Source organism: Macrobrachium nipponense, chromosome 28 (assembly GCF_015104395.2).
Source record: "Macrobrachium nipponense isolate FS-2020 chromosome 28, ASM1510439v2, whole genome shotgun sequence".
Classification (NCBI taxonomy): domain Eukaryota; kingdom Metazoa; phylum Arthropoda; class Malacostraca; order Decapoda; family Palaemonidae; genus Macrobrachium; species Macrobrachium nipponense.
Window position 1 is genome coordinate 47,379,473 of NC_087217.1, and position 22,965 is coordinate 47,402,437.

At 37.2% G+C, this 22,965-nt stretch overlaps 1 protein-coding gene across 16 annotated transcripts in view; it reads right to left on the reverse strand.

Annotated features, from left to right (window-relative positions):
• LOC135201728 (potassium voltage-gated channel protein eag-like) overlaps nucleotides 1-22,965 on the reverse strand; it is a 447,586-nt gene that overhangs the window by 67,946 nt on the left and 356,675 nt on the right. For 12 of the 16 annotated variants that reach the window (XM_064230927.1, XM_064230931.1, XM_064230926.1 and 9 more), the window contains exons 5-6: nucleotides 11,365-11,403; nucleotides 7,374-7,388 (exon numbers count right to left, since the gene is read on the reverse strand). The exons of 1 other annotated variant lie outside the window; for it this stretch is intronic. In XM_064230927.1, coding sequence (XP_064086997.1) covers nucleotides 7,374-7,388; nucleotides 11,365-11,403 — 54 coding nt within the window. The remainder of the gene's footprint in view (nucleotides 1-7,373; nucleotides 7,389-11,364; nucleotides 11,404-22,965) is intronic. 3 more of the 16 variants (XM_064230930.1, XM_064230920.1, XM_064230917.1) reach the window with 2 other exon arrangements.

Genomic DNA, 22,965 nt, shown 5'->3' on the forward strand with positions numbered 1-22,965 from the left:
TTTGGAATGAACTGTTAATTCTATGACATTATGGTCTGAAATACTCGCATTATAAACTATTATTTCTTTAACATAATTCATCTCGTTCACAAATACTAGGTCTAAAGTATTTTCCTTTCTTGTTGGCAGGTGATTTATTTGTTGAATGTTGTATTCTAGTAGCATATCTAATAGCTTTTCAAATTGCCTCTTATCTTCTGCACTACTATTACTCTCTTTTTTATATGTATAAGTACAAACCACAATCTCCTATTCGTTCTTTCCATTCTACGAAAGGAAAGTTGAAGTCACCAGATAGGAGAATAGTCCAGTCCTTGTGATTTACTACATATATCATCCAATTTTTTCAATTATTAAGTCAAACTCTTTAGTATTAGGGGAGGTTCTATAACTACTAATGTTCATCAATTTTTCAGATTCAAATTCTAAACCGCTTAGTTATTTCACATTCTGAGTTACTATATTTCTCATATATTTTTCCTTGTTTTTTGTCTTTCCCATATAGTGCGGTTCCCCCTTGATTCCTATTTTTTCTATCTGATCTATAAGTTTGGAACCCTTTTATTTGATCATCATTCCCAGTCTCTTGGGAATACCAGGTTTCAATTATATTCATTATATCTATTTTCTTTTCATTTTGGGTTAGTTCTTCTAAGTACTCTATTTTTCTTTTTGAGTTACTCGTAACTAAACCCTGCGCATTCATCACTATGATGGTTTGCGTGTTTTTCTCCTTCATTTATACTGATAGTAATAAGGATTTTCCCAATGTCTCTTTCCTGTTCTGGTATGTTGTTCTTTTTTTTCATTTCCAGAAATTCTGACATTAAAAAATCCAACTTTTCCATAATATTTGATCTTCCTTCATCATAATTATTCATTTTGTGTCTGAATCTGCAATTTTTCTCCGTTTTCTTTCTGCAATATCCTCTTGCATAATAAATACAGTTATTATCTCTTGAGTAGAATTTCGGAGCTGATGCTTTGAAATTCTTTGCTGACACTCTGCATATCTCATTGGTGGTTTGCTTTTCTCTTTTACCTGTATTCTTGATTTCTCTCTTTATTTGTTTCTTTCTTATTTTGGATTTTATTACTTGGTTGGTTATTTATTTGATTATGATTCATGGCTACAGGGTGCATATATTTGCATTTTTTGTCGAACTTACATCCTTTTCCTTCTTTTAGGTTTTTACTATTTTTTGGATGCAGATCTCTGCAATCATCCCCATATCCATCTAAGTATGCACATTTACCATATATTTCATAGTTTTGAACATATCTTAGGATGTTTGTATAACTCTTTCTCCAAATCTGCAATTCCCTCTTTTCAAAAGGTTGCAGATTTTGTCTTTCCTTTCTTGTCTATTTTTTCCTCTTTCCCGTCATTGTATAGATCTGGGTAGAGCCTCTTCGGGATTTGCTTTTCTGTTGTCATATCGTAATTTATTTCTTCGTAGGTATGCTGCTTTATTGCCTCATATGTAGTATCAATGAGTATCTCTGCATCCATACTTTTATCTTGTTCTTTGTTTTCCTTATTTTTTTCTGTCATTTCATTTTTGTTTACTTCTCTTCCGTTTTCCTCTTCTTCTTTTTCTTCTTCTTCTTCCACTTCCTCTTCTTCTTCATCCTCAACTATTTGTACATTCAATCTTGATTTAATAACATTGTCTATCCATGATAGACATGTTGAACAAAAAATTCTTGTATATCTTTTCTCTAATCTTGTATTACCTCAGCACACTGTGGATGGGTCGGAATGTTGCATGCAGCACATTTTCTGATTAGGTTTTGTGGATTGACTATGCTATACCAAACCTTACACAGTTTGCATGCTTTTGGCATTCTTTTTCCTAATGCATCAATTAGTATATTCACAAGATTCACCTTATTCATTTTCTTTGTCGGAATATGTTGGTTTATGTATATTTTCTTTATGAGTCTCTTGACCACTTGGATTTTATTTGGAACTTCTTCAATTATTTTCAAGATGTTTTTCATTAGATTTGTTCCAGTTTGAAGGATTATATCCTTCTAATATATCTATGAATGCTTTTGTATCTTTTTGGTTAGGACTGTTGCTGATTTCATAGATGAGAAATGCCAGTTCCCTTCCTGCTACCTCATCGTATTGCGAATCTGCTAGACACGCCAAATTACGCCACCTTTTCCCGCAGTTGGAACTTACTGCCATCTTGTTCTGATTTATAGTATTACACTTGATAAACTAACTTAGAAGACGCTTTATCCTACTATTTTCACACTAATCTTATCACCGATAGTTCACGAACACTTCTAGATATTTCTCAAATTCTAGTCGTATGTTAAACTTGTGATATCTGTTGATTATTGTGACTTCACGCGGGTACGTCTCACCAAGCAAGATGGCTACTACGAGAGAGAGAGAGAGAGAGAGAGAGAGAGAGAGAAGAGAGAGTAAAAAAAAACTAAACATGACCAACGTTATAGATTTAATGCTATTTTTCATTCAATAAAGAACTCTAAGCAGCAGAATCTTCAAAGAACAAGAGAGAGAGAGAGAGAGAGAGAGAGAGAGAGAGAAAACAGCTGACAACAGCCCCTGAGATGAGGAGGGTACGAGAGAGAGTTCCTGACGGGGGGGCTCATGTATCGAACGAGTTCTGTCCCGTTGTCATGACAACGAAAATGGCGGGAACAGGCTAATTATTTGACACAAGTGACCTCCTCCGAATAGCGTGGCATGATTGCGTCACCACCACCACCACCCCCACTCACGTAGGGATACACGCGAGAGGGGGGTGGGGGGAGGGGGTTTCCCCCTTGCAGGAAAAAATAAAATCAATAATAATGAAAAAAATATATATACGAAATAATGATGGGAACACCTTTGAACGGCGAGTTGTTATGATTAAGTCACAGAAAAAAATAAAAATAATAATAATAATAAATAATAATGGAGAAAGCTTACGAGGAAGACAGGAATACAGAAACAGGAGCTGCTAAGAACAGGATGCATAAGAAAAATAAAAATAATAATATAAAAATAATAATGAAGGAGGCAGCTTTGAGTCTTGAATACGATACTTGGAGCTGCGAAGAAGAAGAAGAAGAAGAAGAAGAAGAAGAAGAAGAGAAGAGGAAGAGGAAGAGGAAGGCAGACTCAAGACAGAACTGGATCACTAGTAATAATAATAATAATAATAATAATAATAATAATAATAATAATAAAAAGAAAGTTCTAAGAGCCATATTAGTGAAATTAAAAAGCATCGAGGCGAAAAGCGGAAGCTACAGAGATGAGCAACAGAAAGCGAACACCTTAATAAAAGTTGAAGAAAAACGGGAAAAAAGGAAATAAACACTTAGAAAAAAAAGACAAAGATCTTGGACATGTAATACACGATATTTAAGAGGCGGTGATGCACACGATCATAATGAAAACAAACTTAATATTTTTTTCACAACGACTACGATTGGATATCGTCCAAACACCTTCACACACAAGTGATAAAGTTCCAGCATTAAGTTCAAATGACAGTATATGACGCAAGGTTGCAAATCTTCCACTAAAAAAAACTACCTCGAAGTGAATCGTACTTTTCAATTAAATGCAACCACTTTGAGTCAGCAAAATGATATTGCAAATGAACGTAAACAATACAGGTTTATATGAACAAACTGTAAATACTTTTTGTAAAAAAAAAAAAAAAAAAAAAGAAGTGCTTTATAAAAAATCTTGCCTCGTCTCAAAACTTAATGATTTTGGAATGAAATGAAGTGCGTCTCATCAAAAAACGATTAATTTTGGAACTACTAAAATAAATTAAACGTAAAACCTTTAAGCACTGCAGATTCTCTCCCGTGAAGATGAAATTCAAAAAAGGAAATGACACCATCTGTTTCAGAAGAGAGTGTAGATTGCAATTAATTCAAATACCTGTGATATAATGAACCAACCACCACGTAGACTGAGCAAAATATTAGATTGAGTAAAACTAGACTGAGCAGAATTAGACTGAGTAAAAATCAAAATGATTAAATACATACAGAGAGCAAAATTAGGATGCCCAATACATCCTTAAACTAATCTATAAACATCTGAGATGTACACGCCATAGAAGTATACAAAAATAAAATCAAATAAATAATAAACAAAAAACATGAATATGGCAGCAACTTCATGTATGAAAAGACACTGAGGTATCTATTGCATTCATTATATATATATATACTATATATAAATGTTACCCAGTATACTTACGTCTCAAAAACTACTGAACCCAAAAAAATAAAAAAAATAAAAATTACACGGAGAAAAAATACATATATATATTTTTTGGGGGGAGGTCATCATGATGTCACAAGCCATGATGAATTCAATATGATGGTTTTTAAACAGCAAAGGAAAAGGTTGTATGTATATATATAAAAAAGGTTTCTGAGCTACTTAAAAAAAACACATCAATCTCTCTCTTTTAGTTTCTTCCCCTTTCCTATAAGGAAGACAAAACGTCAAAGTTGCAGAGACATCTTGGAGTAGACCAGTGTTGAAAAAGCAATAATAATAAAATATATATAAATATAAATATATATATATACCAATAAATATTCCATGCATTGTGATGAAGTTAACAATAAACGAATGCACATTCCAGGCCTTTGCTATTATGGAAAAAGTTTTTCTAGACACTATGAAAAAAAAATTAGATGGTTGAAGCCACTTTCTCAAAACAGGTTAGTAGTATGCAGTTAAACCAGAGCGCTAAAAGTAGTGGGGGCAGCTGCGGTAGGGGGGCGGGGTATTCTACACTGGAACCCCCGTTCCCCCCCACCCCCGGCACTACATCAAATCTACGTGGATGCAGCAAGAGAGAGAGAGGGAGAGAGAGACGGAGAGAGATTAGGAATTTTGGGAATACACCACCCAAACAAATGAGAGTCGAGGACATTTTTTTTTTTTTGAAATGTAGAGAGAGAGAGAGAGAGAGAGAGAGAGAGAGAGAGAGAGAGAACACTATAAGTGTCAGGGTAAGAGGAGGCGCACAGATGTAAAATCAGTTCGAACAGTTGTAAGTGAACAGGTGACAAAAGGGACGGAGTACTGTAAACACTGAGCCATTTACATCTCCAGGAGAAGTAGGAAAATTTTTTAAAAACAAAAGAGTTACATCTTTAAGAAACGCAGCTTGGAGTGGTGTAGATTGAATCTACGTGAAAAGGAAGGAAATCAGAAGTTGAGAAATATATTTTTTAAAAAGATAAATGAAGTGAGGCATAAATCATACATCATAAATGGGAGAGGTAAACAAAATATTTTAAAAAGTGTGATGAGTCAAGTAAAAATGTGTGTAGAATGAGAGTCTTCAAGATGATCAATAAAAAGGAATCAGTTATATTGGTTTCAAAAATATAAAAGAACGAATAAAAAGAATCAGTTATACTGAGTTCAATATAAACAAAATAAAACAAAATCAGTTTCATTGCAAAACTAAAATGCATAAGCAAACAACTGAAGAAAAACCAGATAAAATTTGTGAACACGACACATGAATGATTTGGTTATACTGCAATATCAATGGGAATATTTTGGTCAGGGGCAATTTGGGGAAAAGTTATAATATATACTAAAATTACTATATTAGACTCACATCAGCCGTGCATTTGATGTCTAGGCCAGTCCCTTACGACGCTCCTGATTGGCTGTTGATAAGCCAGTCACAGGGCTGGAAACTCTCAGTCTCTCGAGAGAGTTCACACAGGCAGGACGTGTGTTCCATCTCTCCTGAGGTATTCGTCTTTCAGGAGAGGTGGAACATACGTCATGCCTTTGTGAACTCTCTCGAGAGACTGAGAGTTTCCAGCCCTGTGACTGGCTTATCAACAGCCAATCAGGAGCGTCGTAAGGGACTGGCCTAGACATCAAATGCACGGCCGATGTGAATCTGCTATAGCTCTTGGTGAGACACAAAACAAAAGCCGCTAAAACTACGTATATATAAGTGGAGTTCCTGGAAGTAGCCTTTAGCAATCATTGTCAGTCACAGGCTTCATGACCTCAGCCAGCTGGAGCGAACTAGTCTAAGAGAAGGCAAGTGATAAAAATGCATCAAAATTCATGTCATCACTATCTCTAAGCAATTCGTGAGTGTCTCTCAAACGAGCGTGACTGCTCACGCTGCGCGCGCAACTTCGTCGCCTCGGGGAAGATGGAATGGTTCGTATTGTCCCTCTTGAGAACCATCGACCACCAAACCCGAGGGATCCGGAGCGCGCGCGCGCGTAAGATCTAACGAGACCCTCTCGGGTGCTATGAAATGATTCAGGATTAGTTTAATTGTGCCAAAGTGAAGAGAAAGGGAGGGGGAAAAGTGCATTCCACCGTCTGAGGACACTTAAGTACACTTTCCAAACGCCATGACTTGGTGGGTGATCAGCTATATTCAAACCCTCCTGCAGGAGTAGAATTGGAGAGATGTTAACTGGAAGGGAAGGAGGGAGGGTGGGGGAAGGGAGGGATAGGTAGGAAGGTCTTCTATACAGGAATGTCGTTCCAGGTTTCCTCAACGGCGGAGGGGGGGCGGGGGGCGCTTTATTTAAACCATCCTGCAGTAGTAGAATAGGAGAGATGTTAACTGGAAGGAGTGTGGGAGGGGGGAGGGATAAGTAGGAAGGTCTTCTATGCAGGGATGTCGTTCCAGGTTTCCTCAACGGCGTGCTTTATTTAAACCAACCTGCAGTAGTAGGATTGGGGAGATGTAACTGGAAGGGTGGGAGGGAGGGAGGTCTCCCGAGGGAAGGTAGGAAGGGTCTCTAACAGGCAGTCGTCCCAGGTTTCCTCAACAGGGGTTGATTGGAGAGACTACAGAAAAAAAAAAGGGGGGGGGGGTTGGTTTGGATTTAGGATGAATCATTATTCTACGAGCACGAATAAAATGAATCACTTAAACGAAACGAGAATGAAAATGATTGGTAGTGTATTTTCCAGACCGGGAATGTATCGAACCCAGTCGAAAAAAAAAAAAAAAAGATAAGAGTCAACTCGAAAAATCGAAACTGACAAAAATTTGAAATAAATAATTTCGTAGACGAAAATAAGGGCAAAGAAACTGCATAAAAGAAAGAGAGAATAAACATAGCATGCAAAATGGAGAGAACAATAAATGAAATACACCTGGTGATGTGGAAATTAGAAAAAATAGAAAACAAACTTTTACATCAAAATTCAACAGAAAATAAATACCGGAGCATCAGGAGAGAGAGAGAGAGAGAGAGAGAGAGAGAGAGAGAGGAGAGAGAGCTTTCAAAATAAAGATGTAACCGAGAAAGGGCAGTCAGTCTGTCGGACAGAGAGAGAGAGAGAGAGAGAGGATGGTGAAACCTCTTATTACCTGGCAATCCGCTGTCTGTGGGAAAAACAGTGAAGGGTTGGTTAGTATAGCGCTGAGCAGCCTACAAACACTTAGGGGAACGAGAGAGAGAGAGAGAGAGAGAGGAGAGGCGCCAATAAATAAGTAAATAAATAAATAATAAATCAATAAATAACACAAACCATAACAATTCTCTCTCTCTATTTTCATTTTTTTCAGTGTATTTTTTTTTAACAATCACCAAAGCTGGCCTACAACAATTCCCACCCACGTGGCATTATTAACCTCAATTCAAAGATGAGGAGAAACAGGGTTGGTTCTTGGGCATCTTGGGCAGGTTTTGGTGAGCCAGAGTTCCCTCTGAACTGGTGAGTCTATGGATGTCAAATGACCGGTTGACGCCACTTGAAATTATGAAGAATGAATACGATAAAATGAACCAGTCTGATTACCTGAAGCATATGCTCTACATTGAACAGTCTCTTAGAATCGGAAATGTACGAACATCGCCCTACAAAGTATCCCAAGAACATCCCTTGTTCCCCCTCCAGTTGCTACATTGACTCATGCAATTACAATACAAGTCTGGAATGGCAAATACGGCAGTTTCAGAACAAACAAATTGGTTCACTCAAGAGCTCATGGTGTCCTGTCGAATGTAAATAAACTGTACAGATTAATTTCGTTTTCTTAAATCCATTATTTGACCAAGAGAACATCAAAGGCAATAAATACCTCGACAGAACACCAAAAAAGTCTCATAGTGTCGTACTTTGCTTTAATTTTCCTTTTAATATTCCACTGCTCCCAGTGGCTGAATCTAGTCATCATGGCTCATTTTGCGCCTGACGAATCTATGACCGGAGATAGCACATAAAGAAAGTACGACCCCAGCAGGCCCTGCAATCCTATAAGTGTATGTTATAAGATGCAGCTACGGCTACGATTTCCCATACGTATCTTTTACTTGCCAGTTAAATTACTTTTTCTTTAATGTTCGTCTGATCTTTTTTAGCAGCTACTCAACTGGTGTCCTGGGAAAATAACACTGATACAAAATGCATTTGTTCACTATACGAAGGGCTGGTGATGGTATCCTTTCAAGGTATCGAGAGAAAGAGAGAACGAGAGAGAGAGAGCCAGAGAGAGAGAAAAAGAGGGGTTGAAAACACGGGCATGTTGCCAAAGACCTAAGACGGTACAGTAAAGCATTTTGACATTTTTTGTTCCATGTAAGTCATCCATAAGTCTGCGAATAAGTGAGAAAGATAATCTATTAATGTTTTCAACTATTCTCGTAATTATTTCCATAAGATGCGACTGACAAATACTTAAGAAGATTAAATGTTAACAACAAAGTATTACCACACAGACTTCTAGATAACCATTATCAGTCAAACACTCCCACAACATGATGTGGGAGTTCCTGACCACATTTCTTCCCTGACACAACACCCACACACACGCAAGTATAAACACACACATGCACATCTTTATGCATGTATGCACGCATGTATATATATATATATATATATATATATATATATATATATATATATATATATATATATACACTCCCACATGCATACACACTCACGTTTAATTGGTCAACTAAGATCCTTGACAACATAACCTTTGGAAAGTCTTTAGGACATATCAATTAATATATTAACAATATATTATTAATTAACAAGGTGACATACAACAAGCACATATATATATATAATTTATATGCAAGCGACTTCATTTAAGACTGACATGTCTAAGGTCAATTTTAACATTTCTCTCTGTTTACCCTTTAACGCATCACAAGCCCTGTTTTTTTTTTTTTTTTTGGGGGGGGAAATACATGTGCTAGGAAGATGGAGTAGTACACTAGAGATGGGTTATCGGACGAGGGGGGTCGGGGGTGGTTGTGGATTGGTGTGTGTGGGGGGGGAGAGATCTGACTTAGAGGGGGGGAAGGGGGGGGGGGTGGGGGGGGTGGAAGGGGAGAGTCAGGTCGGTTGGTTGTGGTGATGATAAGGGTTTGGGACGTCTGACAGGATGTCTCAGGTAGGGGGGGGGGGGACGGGGTTGTGGGTTATGGGGGGTTGTGGGGGTTAGGGGGGGGGATACGGGTGATGCGATCTTGGGGGCCGGGGGGTGTGGGTGGGGTGATGGATCAAATGAGCCAAAATCTACGCTTAAAGTGTCTTTAAAAGCCACCTGTATAAAACAATCCACATACAAGATGCCAAGATCTCCACTAACTACTTGTCTTAAGGATGCTCGCCATGACTGAGAAAAAGAAAGACGCACACAAACAAGCGCCTGTACACGACAGCATACGCACACTTGCGCCGTTAACTTACATACAGGTCAAAAATGGATATCTGGACGAACATGCGTGCCTATACATACATACATACGTCAACACCTACGGGAAACAACATGCAGGCAGCTGCGGACATTCGCCTGACTCATGACTGGGCTGTCTACTGGCTTTTGGCTTCCATGCAGTCACGAAGGCAGTCACTCTCACTCTACATTCCCTGGCATATTTACAATGACTTCCATTCCATCACTTAACTCACAAAACGATGACTTCTGAACACAGTCCGTATCAAACGTCAAGATTACCTTCAACAACACACACACACACACACACACACACACACACACACACACACACACATATATATATATATATATATATATATATATATATATATATATATATATAATAAAAGGAACCCATAAAAAACGCCGAAATATGGAGAAAATACTATACTATTTCAGAGACTGCTGTCTCTCTGAAGAGAGAGAGAGAGAGAGAGAGAGAGAGGAGAGAGAGAGAGAGAGAGAGAGGAGAGACTCTGAAATATAGTATTTTTCTCTCATATTTTGGCGTTTTTATGGGCTCCTTTTATTAGATGGAATTCTGTTGTAACAGAACATTTTTATTCGTCATATATGTATATATATATATAATATATATATATATAGATATATATATATATATTATATATGTATGTATTTAGGTGGTTTACTGCGCACCGTTTTACACGTATACTCATCATATGAACTTAATGATATGATAGTAAACATTCATGCGTAGTCAAATATTACCAGTGTTCATGTATGTATGTAAACACACACACACACACACACACACACACACAATATCACTTCATAAGGATTCTCCAGTCATTTCTGGCACTGACAAAAAGTCCAACCTCTAAAGAAATTCTGCTCTGTTTAAAATTTCATTTTCTGAAAGTTAAATCTTAAAAAAATAAGAATATTTCATAAAAAAAAACAACGCTCACCAATTATCCTTAATTACTTTCAAAATGGCACACTTTATAAAAAAAATAATCTTTGAACTAATCTACACATGTACAAGGAATCAAGCGCACAGCTTCGGATTATCACCATTTCAACTCAAAATTTCACATTCTGCTTAGTTTTACCAGAGCACAAGCAAATGATCATCAGCTTTACGTTCTGCATGTCCAATGTCATTCCTTTACCAATAAGATCAAGATGCATTCTCCTTTTGCACTACGCACTAACACAGCTGAAGCAAGGTCTACCCTGAGAACCTCGGAAGTAGCACACAGCCAGGGCAATACCGTTCAAAATCATAATAATAATAAAAAAAAAGTTCTAAATCACCAGACACACAGTCATAGCGGCATCCCGTTCGAACACCCACAAGAGGACTGTGGGGGAACGTCGTGCACACCTTCTTCTCCTCAGAGAGCAGCTCACTGGCACAAGACTTTGTTTTCACTTGCATGACTTTACGAGGCTTTCTACTCATCTACGTCGCCAGGAACAAATACACGCACAGAGATATGGAAAAGATGCACTGTACTCAGGTGCAGCATCGTCGTTAAGAGGCAAACAAGTAATGATTTATTGGTGTTGTTTTTTTAAAAAGTCAGTCAGTGCATTCACTGCCAATGAATTCCAAGGAAGGTGAGCACAACCCCCAAAGAGGCAGGGCTCAGGCAACGATAATTACCCGTTTTATTCTTGGGAGGGCCAAAAAACAGCCTAGCATCTGGAAAAAGGAGGCATAATAGCAAGCTTCAGACATATGACAGCCACGGTGGTAGGTGGGCGGCTGAGGGCAGCTGTCACGGTCAGCTGACGTCCCATTTTTTTTTTTTTTTTTTTTTTCTTTTTTTTTTTTTTTTTTTTTTTTTTTGTTTTTTTTTTTTTTTTTTTTTTTTTTTCAAAATAAGGGGCTGCGTCTTCAAAAAGGTAATTCAGAGATCAACTGTGACTGCAAATTTCCTCAAACCCAACATTATATCACCATGAATAAATCTTTTTTATAGCATTTTCCAGATACGTTACTCAAAAATACTTTCCACACTCTGACAGTAATCATATCACAAAAAGGACAGACAAATCTATCCCCTCATTTAAAAGTTTCTTCAATGCATATTTTCGCAGGATTGAATATCAAGTTGAAGACCTCAACCGTGACAGGCCCCTTGAACATACAGCCAACCCACCGACGTGAGAATTCTGGTCTAGGGTCTATTGGGTTGCTCCGGTGGTGCAATTTGAGAGAAAAATATGCTCTCTGTCAAGGGTGAAAGGGAATTATAAACAAAAGGTCTCTCCTAGTGGTGTATAAGAAACGAGGGTATAAAAAGGGGTAAAAGGGGGTAAAAAGTTTCATGACAGAAAAAACCAAAACAATTCAACGAAAACCTAAGAAAACCTAATAGGTAGTGAAGAGGGCATTCTGACATTCTTTTGGATTCTCCAAAATACTCTTTCTGATAAGTGTGGGGTTACAAACCACTCTAATGCTATTAAAAAAATATATAGATATGAATGAAAGGGGGGAAATTAAAATAACTGGCAACCACTGGTTATTATTTATCACGATCAATTCTGACATTTAATTTTGGGTTCTATTTCCAAAAAAAAAAATATATATATATATGATAGGGTTTACTGGTCTGACTAAAGTGAGAGTTAACTAAAGACTGTGAAGGGGAAAGAAGGTTCTTCAATTTACAGTAATAAACATTCCAAGAATAAAAGGAATTAAAGGAATTAAAAAAAAAGGAAAACAGGAGCACCTGCCAGTACCGACGCCAGAAGACAAACACACTAACACGCACACGCACGCACGCACAACACACACGAAAAAATAAATGAATAAACGGGGTTTTCCAAACCGGATCTTGAGAAGTCGAGAAAGTTTTACTGGGTGATATTTGAGATAATTAAGAAGTCAAGAAGTTCTTCTGAAGCTCACTCTCTTAATTCTATTATTTTAAGGACATTACGAGTCTCTCAAGTATTCAGGTCAAAACAGATAAAAGTATTAACTATTGGTATATCTATTTCTTGTTTGATCGCCGTCTGTGTGCATAGACTGTTCTTTCTCCGAAGTCAAGACCTCGAAATATGTAGACATTTTTTTTTTTTTTTTTTTTTTTTTTTTTTTTTTTTTTTTTTTGGCAATTAACTAATTTCGTCATTTGGGGGAAAGTTTCCAGGTTCTTTTTCTTATTTGTTGTTGTTGTTGTTGTGGCGGCGGCCTTGTCAAAGAACATCTAGAAATGGTAATAAAGGCAACTTACAGTTTACCGCGCAAATTCTGGCTCCCCCCCCCCCCTGAAAGCACCAATATCATTGATTACTATTTTTTTTTTTTTTGAGGGGGGAGGGGGGTTGGTGTGAAAATGCGATATTCGAGAACCAAGAAATAAACCGTTTCTTCTTAACAGGTTTCTCAACAGCTTAATGACCTTTCTGGCTTCGAAACCATATGTACATGCGCACACCATACATCTTACGATTCAAATTCCTACGGCCTTGGCGAAAAAGAAAGAACCAATATACGTCCACGATTTGGGCATTTCTCAAATGAGAAAAATCCTTTAAAAATAAGTTTAACATTACTCGAACTCTTTTCTGACCATCAAATCTTAAACAAGTACCTTATTATCACCCGCCGCATGATAAAGTCATAATAATTTGTCGTTATAATGAATGAATTTCAAACTTAATTTTCGAAAGATACGTATTCTGATGATTCGCAAACGTTTGCATAACTTTTGGCTTTTAGTCTAATGTATTATACAGGGTCTCCATAAAGTCCCAATACCACTACAAGCTATAAATATACTTATAATGGTACTGGGACTTTATGGACACCCTGTACTACGATCGTCGCCTCACTGGATGATTCACAAACGTCTGCATAACTTCGGCTTTTAGTCTAATAATATTATACAGGGTGTCCATAAAGTTCCAGTACCATTACAGGCTATAAATACTTGTAATGGTACTGGGACTTTATGGACACCCTGTGCTATGATCATCGCCTCACCAGACAGAGGATATATATATATATATATATATATATATATATATATATATATATATATATATATATATACTTGACCACTATTCTTCGTCCTCAACTTCTTCAAGATTCGTCTGGGAATCCGCCGAGAATGGTATAAAGACACTGAGAATCATATCAAGAAAAGTCACTACTTGAAAAAAAAAAATAAGAAACATGGAATAATTCTCATTGAGTTTAGGTTGGACTAGATCTAAAGTAACCTTTTTATATACACTTAAAAGACACATGAAATTTCTGAACTGGTTTAAGCACTTTTTTTTATTATGAAAATTCATTATTATTATTATTTTTTTTAAGTGAAGCGCCTCTCAAACAAAAGGATGATGATGCAAGGCGCACAGGTCTTGAAATGTCTAAAAATATATATATTATATGTACAGTTTAATAAATCAGCAGTTGAAACAAATGTGGGCAATTCCACGAAAGAATTTGTGCCTCTTATCATAGGTATACCAAGTGAAGGAAAGAAACAAAGGAGGAACAACTATACAGGGCGTGTTGGCTAAGATATAAAAAGTCTAAGTAATGCCTACGTCAACAGGAAAACTATAAAAACAATCACTAAACTCCGACTTACCAAGAGAAGAAAACTTTCACATAACTGAGGAGACCGACTATAATAAGTAAAAATAAAAATTCAAAATCAAAACATAACAAAACAGTCGAAGTAAACCCTCCAAAGACAAGTTTACAAAGATTCGACAGGTATCCATCCATCAGTTAATATCAACCAACTTTTGACGTTTCAGACAGATCTTCCTGTCCAGTACGGAGAGTCAGACTTTTAAGACAGGGCCAAGTCTTTTAAGGAGATCAGCCAGTGAGCCAGATGTCTCAGGACCTCCTTCGTCTCCTTTTCCCCCTCCTCCTTCGACCACCTCGCCCTTGGCTCACACCTACAACACCCCAAAAACACCAATCCTGTGTGTAAGGATCCCCTTAGCACCCGCCATCTTGAAAGCCTTCCCGTGTACGGTAGACCGGATTATCTATCCCTCTGCCATGGCAAACCACCGCAAGGTCTGGTTTTTCCTCCTTTACCATATCTATTAGTTCTAAACCGAACTGGTAAATATTTGGAACCAGCGATGATTACGAGCTAAGGACACCCCAAAAAGATCCCGGAAGGTCGTCGAGGAACCGTACAATCTACGAGACGTCCTTCCTTGCATTACATTAAGTAACCGCAAATATAGTACCGAGCGATCTACTGCCCGCGCTGATTGAACATTATTCCGTCAGTTATAAATCTCAACAGAGGTCGCTAGATGAAAATTTATGTCGTCTAATGGGAGACTCTAATTCCGAGGGATTGGAAGTCAGAAGAGAAAAACTAGACTAAAAAACTTCCGTCGAGAGAGAGAGAGAGAGAGAGAGAGAGAGAGAGAGAGAGAGAGAGAGAGAGAGAGAGAGAGACGCTTTGGAAGGAGAGAAATGCCTTGACGTAAAGGTTGACGAGACCTTACCTTACAGACCTTACATCTTGTTCGGGTTGCCCCAGGTCCCTCAGTGTGAGGCACCTCTAATGTCTACCAGAGAGTTGCTAGTACATCTTCCGGTATATTTTGCATCTTCCAATCTTGGATGGTCTGGGATGCAGTTTAGATATTTGTCGAGCTTATTCTTAAACACATCTACGCTCACTCCTGATATATTCCTCAGATGAGCTGGCAACGCATTGAATAGACGCTGCATTATCGATGCTGGTGCGTAGTGGATTAATGTCCTGTGTGCTTTCCTTATTTTTCCTGGTATAGTTTTGGGCACTATTAATCTACCTCTGCTGCTCTTTCTGATATTTTTAAGTTCCATGATTTTTTCTGCTATTCCTTCTATCTGTTTCCATGCCTGAATTATCATGTAGCGTTCTCTTCTCCTTTCTAGACTATATAATTTTAAGAATTGTAGTCTTTCCCAGTAGTCTAGGTCCTTAACTTCTTCTATTCTAGCTGTAAAGGACCTTTGTACACTCTCTATTTGTGCAATATCCTTTTGATAGTGTGGGTACCATATCATATTGCAATATTCAAGTAGACTACGAACATATGTTTTATAAAGCATAATCATGTGTTCAGCTTTTCTTGTTTTGAAGTGCCGTAACAACATTCCCATTTTTGCTTTACATTTTGCCAACAGAGTTGCTATTTGATCATTGCATAACATGTTCCTATTCATCATCACACCAAGGTCTTTAACTGCTTCCTTATTTGTGATGGTCTCATTATTAGGTCCCTTATATGCATATAGCTTTCTTTCTCTGTCTCCATAATTTATTGATTCAAATTTATCAGAGTTAAATACCATCCTATTTACCTCTGCCCAATCATATACTTTGTTAAGGTCTCTTTGTAGAGCGTTCCTATCTTCATCACAAGTAATTTCTCTACTTATTCTTGTGTCATCTGCGAAAACTACTCACTACCGAAGAATCCTTAACATTATTGTCTATGTCTGCAATGATAATAACAAACAGTATTGCAGCTAACACCGTACCTTGCGGCACACCGGATATTACCTTGGCTTCATCCGATTTCTCGCCGTTTGCAATAACTATCTGTTTTCTGTTGTGTAAAAATTCTTTTAACCATCTTCCTACTTTATCCACGATATTGTGTTTTCTAATTTTCTTCGCTAATATATTATGGTCTACTTTATCAAAAGCTTTTGCAAAGTCTAAATAAACCACATCTGTTTCATTTCCGCTTTTCATATTTTTGAATATGTTCTCACGGTGGACTAACAGTTGGGTTTGTGTACTTTTTCCGGGTACGAAACCATGTTGTCCTTTATTAAACAAATTATTTTTTATTAAATGTTTCATAATATTTTTCTTCATTACCCTTTCATACACTTTCATAATATGTGATGTTAGACTCACAGGCCTATAATTACTTGCCTCTAGTCTTGATCCACTTTTGAAAGTAGGGGTAATATATGCTAATTTGTGCTCATCATAAATCTTGCCTGTATCTACACTTTGTCTTAATAATATTGCAAGTGGCTTTGCGATAGAATGAACTACTTTCTTTAACAAAATAGCAGGAATTCCATCAGGCCCTGCAGCAGCTCCATTTTTAATTTCATTAATAGCCTGCACAATATCAGCTTCATTAATATCTATGTCAGCTAAATATTCACTATTTTCATCCCTTACTTCTATATCATTATCTTCATTATCTATTCTAGGGGTGAATTCTCTCTTATATCGTTCTGCCAGTATGTTGCAAATTTCCTTTTTTTCATTCGTTAATCTCCCTTCAATTCTCAGAGGGCCTATTTCTATTCTTCTTATTATTCATCTTCTTCGCATATGAGTATAATAGTTTGGGGTTTTGCTTGATATTTAATAGGGTTTTTTTCTTCCAAGTCCCGTTTTTCATTTTCTTTTGATTGTATAATCTTTTGTTCTGCATTTTCTATCTTACTTTTTAGTTCTATAACTTTCCATGCATTTTTTTCTTTTGCAAGACCTTTTTTCCACTTTCTGATTTTCTGGAACAAGATCCTTCTGTCTCTTGGTATGCATGAATGATGTTTACTTTTCTTCTTCGGTATATATTTTTCCACTATTTTCTCCAATATTTTATATAATATCTCCGTATTTACCCTTATGTCATCACTTACGAAAATGTTATCCCAATCTTTGTTTAATTCTTCATTAATTTCTGACCATTTTATATTTTTACTGAAGAAGTTGTATTTTCCATATCCTTCCCACTTTTTCATTTCTTGCTTATCTCTATTTTCACTTGCTTTGGAATGAACTGTTAATTCTATAACATTATGGTCTGAAATACTCGCATTATAAACTATTATTTCTTTAACATAATTCATCTCGTTCACAAATACTAGGTCTAAAGTATTTTCCTTTCTTGTTGGCAGGTGATTTATTTGTTGAATGTTGTATTCTAGTAGCATATCTAATAGCTTTTCAAATTGCCTCTTATCTTCTGCACTACTATTACTCTCTTTTTTATATGTATAAGTACAACCACGATCTCCTATTCGTTCTTTCCATTCTACGAAAGGAAAGTTGAAGTCACCAGATAGGAGATAGTCCAGTCCTTGTGATTTCTACATATATCATCCAATTTTTCAATTATTAAGTCAAACTCTTTAGTATTAGGAGGTCTATATATTACTATGTTCATCAATTTTTCAGATTCAAATTCTACCGCTATTAGTTCACATTCTGAGTTACTATATTTCTCATATATTTTTCCTTGTTTTTTGTCTTTCCCATATATTGCGGTTCCCCCTTGATTCCTATTTTTTCTATCTGATCTATAAGTTTGGAACCCTTTTATTTGATCATCATTCCCAGTCTCTTGGGAATACCAGGTTTCACTTATATTCATTATATCTATTTTCTTTTCATTTTGGGTTAGTTCTTCTAAGTACTCTATTTTTCTTTTTGAGTTACTCGTAACTAAACCCTGCGCATTCATCACTATGATGGTTTGCGTGTTTTCTCCTTCATTTAATACTGGTAGTAATAAGGATTTTCCCATGTCTCTTTCCTGTTCTGGTATGTTGTTCTTTTTTTCATTTCCAGAAATTCTGACATTAAAAAATCCAACTTTTCCATAATATTTGATCTTCCTTCATCATAATTATTCATTTTGTGTCTGAATCTGCAATTTTCTCCGTTTCTGCAATATCCTCTTGCATAATAAATACAGTTATTATCTCTTGAGTAGAATTTCGGAGCTGATGCTTTGAAATTTTTTGCTGACACCTCTGCATATCTCATTGGTGGTTTGCTTTTCTCTTTTACCTGATATTCTTGATTTCTCTCTTTATTTGTTTCTTTCTTATTTTGGATTTTATTACTTGGTTGGTTATTTATTTGATTATGATTCATGGCTACAGGGTGCATATATTTGCATTTTTTGTCGAACTTACATCCTTTTCCTTCTTTTAGGTTTTTACATATTTTTGGATGCAGATCTCTGCAATCATCCCCATATCCGTCTAAGTATGCACATTTACCATATATTTCATAGTTTTGACATATCTTAGGATGTTTGTAGTAACATCTTTCTCCAAATCTGCAATTCCCTCTTTTCAAAAGGTTGCAGATTTTGTCTTTCTTGTCTATTTTTTCCTCTTTCCCGTCATTGTATAGATCTGGGTAGAGCCTCTTCGGGATTTGCTTTTCTGTTGTCATATCGTAATTTATTTCTTCGTAGGTATGCTGCTTTATTGCCTCATATGTAGTATCAATGAGTATCTCTGCATCCATACTTTTATCTTGTTCTTTGTTTTCCTTCTTTTTTTCTGTCATTTCATTTTTGTTTACTTCTCTTCCGTTTTCCTCTTCTTCTTTTTCTTCTTCTTCTTCTCTTCCTCTTCTTCTTCATCCTCAACTATTTGTACATTCAATCTTGATTTAATAACATTGTCTATCCATGATAGACATGTTGAACAAAAATTCTTGTATCTTTTCTCAAATCTTGTATTACCTCAGCACACTGTGGATGGGTCGGAATGTTGCATGCAGCACATTTTCTGATTAGGTTTTGTGGATTGACTATGCTATACCAAACCTTCACACAGTTGCATGCTTTTTGGCATTCTTTTTCCTAATGCATCAATTAGGATATTCACAAGATTCACCTTATTCATTTTCTTTGTCGTAATATGTTGGTTTATGTATATTTTCTTTATGAGTCTCTTGACCACTTGGATTTTATTTGGAACTTCTTCAATTATTTTCAAGATGTTTTCATTAGATTTGTTCCAGTTTGAAGGATTATATCCTTCTAATATATCTATGAATGCTTTTGTATCTTTTTGGTTAGGACTGTTGCTGATTTCATAGATGAGAAATGCCAGTTCCCTTCCTGCTACCTCATCGTATTGCGAATCTGCTAAACACGCCAAATTACGCCACCTCTTCCCGCAGTTGGAACTTACTGCCATCTTGTTCTGATTTATAGTATTACACTTGATAAACTAACTTAGAAGACGCTTTATCCTACTATTTTCACACTAATCTTATCACCGATAGTTCACGAACACTTCTAGATATTTCTCAAATTCTAGTCGTATGTTAAACTTGTGATATCTGTTGATTAATCTGACTTCACGCGGGTACGTCTCACCAAGCAAGATGGCTACTACGAGAGAGAGAGAGAGAGAGAGAGAGAGAGAGAGAGAGAGAGAGAGAGAGAGAGTTATCCTAATAATTCTCCACACTGAAAAAAGAGAAAGATCTCTTACCTACGTTGTTAACAAAAATCCAGCCATTCAGGCAAACAAGAATAGTGCAAAGACATACCTGGAGTAAAAATAAGTAGGAAAAGAGGACTGAATCACACATACACACACACACACACAAGCTGGCAATATTCATCCTTCGTTAACAACAGATAAACCTCAAAATTTCCTACTTAACTCTTGGCGACAAGGGCAAACGTATGAGGGTCTAACTCCTTTTTATAGAATGTTGTGGCAAACGGAGAATTGGCTTTGTTTGGGCCTTGGAATAAGGAGCCCACTTTCGACACATTGAACCTTCCTCGTTTTAAGCTATTCCTTTCAAATAATGGCGAGACTGGCAACAATTCAACGCACAATAAAGAATGCTATACAGAGTGAAATATCTCATGATTAATCAGTTTTTGTATATAACACGTTTTCTATCATAAAAAATATCCCGTTTTCTTTTATCATCCTCCTAACGGATTCTTCGAGTCAACTTTCGGTACAAATGGCTTCGGCAGTCAAGTTTGACGGTGATATTCTCGTCGTCGTCGTCACTGACGATGAAGGCCAATATGGCAGCCATCAAACGGCCAGACGAAATCTGATACGGCGTCAATTCAAATGCAAGCGATAAAAGTTCCCTACGCATCCGATGGTGAGAGCATGAAGCGCGTAAGACTAAGGAGTTCGTATTTCGTTTCCTCTCCTGCTGACTTGTAAATCGCTTCCATTCCTGGATTTCTCTTTAAAAGCAACTGTCACCATCATGGAATGCTTCACGTGCACTGGTCTTAACTCGTCTTCACTGTTTATTGTGAGTGGTTGAAGAAGAATCTTTTCTTTATGGGCACTTCTAGACGTGACTGTCATTCAAATTTGCTTCTCAAAGTTACATGCGCCTCCCTCTAGAGTCTAGACCATTTGCATCTTAGCAATTTATGTCAGGAGATTTACGGCCACATTGTTTTAAGTTTTGAAAATATTTATATGCATTTTATTTTGAATCTCTCTCAAAAGCTTAAAGAGAAGAGCAACTTATAAAAATGAAACTCGTGACAACCAATCAAATGCGCGGTGGAGTGCAACTGATGCCAACCACTAAAAATACTTCTATTTAAATTTGCCTAAGCAATTAACGCTTCTCTTTAAAGTGAGATGGGCTTACATTAAAAACACTTAATACTGTAGGATTTGTAACAGTTCACGCAAACATTATTATTATCATTATTTACATTACGCAACATTTCCGCATGTATAGGCCTATACTCTTTTTTTTTTTTTTTTTTTTTTTTCCATCTGTCCCTCCGCCTGTGGTGGCCGCGCATGGTAATACTGCGTCCCGGGCTTTAAATAGTTACGCTATGTGTAAGTTTTAGGTAAACAAAAGGATATCTGGTTGTACATTTGCAACTGAAAAGTGTTTTAATAATTTACTGTATGCGAATTACACCGTTAATATTCAAAATAGGATATTATTTAAAGCCCGGGACGCAGTGTTACCATGCGCAAACACCACAGGCGGATGGACAAATGGAAAAAAACAGAGTATAGGTTCTAGCGTCTAGACAGTAGACCGAGGTATAAGCATATACGCGTTCAGTTACAGCTCTGAGGCAACGACAGCGTTCAAATTCAGAGTTCAATTAAAATCACAATTCGTAAAAGTCAAACAACACAGTATTTTCTCGATGATGGCAAGTGGTCAACAACAACGTCTGTTTCTTATTGCCGTAATTGGCGTGATCCTTCGTAAATCACGCGTTTCTGTCGATTTTACGACCTGGTTGATTTCACATCCCTTGGAGCTTTTATTGATTCAGTCTCGCATCCCGCCTTTGGTTTTTGTCATGATTCCTTTGTTCTCCTTCAGTCAAGGCGATGTTGTTATCTACAAATATAAAGCACGCTCGTTTTAATTCTTATTTTCACGCTGTCCATTCAGAAAATATATTGTTTCACAGAAAATAAAGTATGAAATCTTTTTTTAAAATAAGCAATTCATACCGTAACGAAAGCGGGCGTAGTAACGCTGCTTCGTTCGTGAATGAAGCAGCGATCCCTTTGATCAAAGCTTCGCTGATTCATTTGGATGCCGTTTGTTTCGCTATCACCTTTTCAAGGGCTTTCGTCAGCTCAGGTGAAGCTCCGCGTCGGCCCTGATTAATCCATCAACACTCCCATTGATTTACTCTCTCTCTCTCTCTCTCTCACCGGAGAACTGGTATTCCAGGTGTAGGTTATAAGCAAGTGAACCAGTTTCACATTTTACGGTCTACGTTTCGATTAACAGAACGAATCCGAGAGGTATTCGAAACGCTCTCTCCCTCTTTTCTCTCTCTCTCGTACCGGAGAACTGGTGCTCCAGGTCTCTCTCTCTCTCTCTCTCTCAATGTTCCTGCCCGGTTAATTTCATTCATGGCACTACATGAATTCCAGAGACGAAATGGAGTCACGACCAACAGCCATGGATGCTGCCGGCGCTCCCATGTGACGCTTCTTCATTACCTCAGATTCACTGATCTCTCTCTCTCTCTCTCTCTCTCTCTCTCTCTCTCTCTCTCTCTCTCTCGTTGAGTGCTAGCCGATGAACATGGCTTCATCAATCTCTTCAGATGGGCCCCCGGGCCCAGATACATTGGCAACTTGCTGGCAATCATTTTCTAAGATATGCCATCAGATTCTGATGCCCGCTGGATCGTAGTGTTCTCTCTCTCTCTCTCTCTCTCTCTCTCTCTCTCTCTCTCTCTCTCTCTCTCTCTCATATACGCCCCAGATTTTGAGGTACGTTACCTTGTACTAATCAGATTTGCACAAGAATATGAACATTTTTATCTGTTCCTTTACAGTACATCTAATCACTTTAAATTTGAATATGGGAAACCCGTAATTCCCAAATAATGTCAAATTATCTCTGTTACATACTTTAGGCTTCAGCAGAAAGAGAGAGAGTTTTCTTTCTTTTTTTCTTAAGCAACGGTTAATACCCACAGCCGATATCACAGTGACCAATGTAGG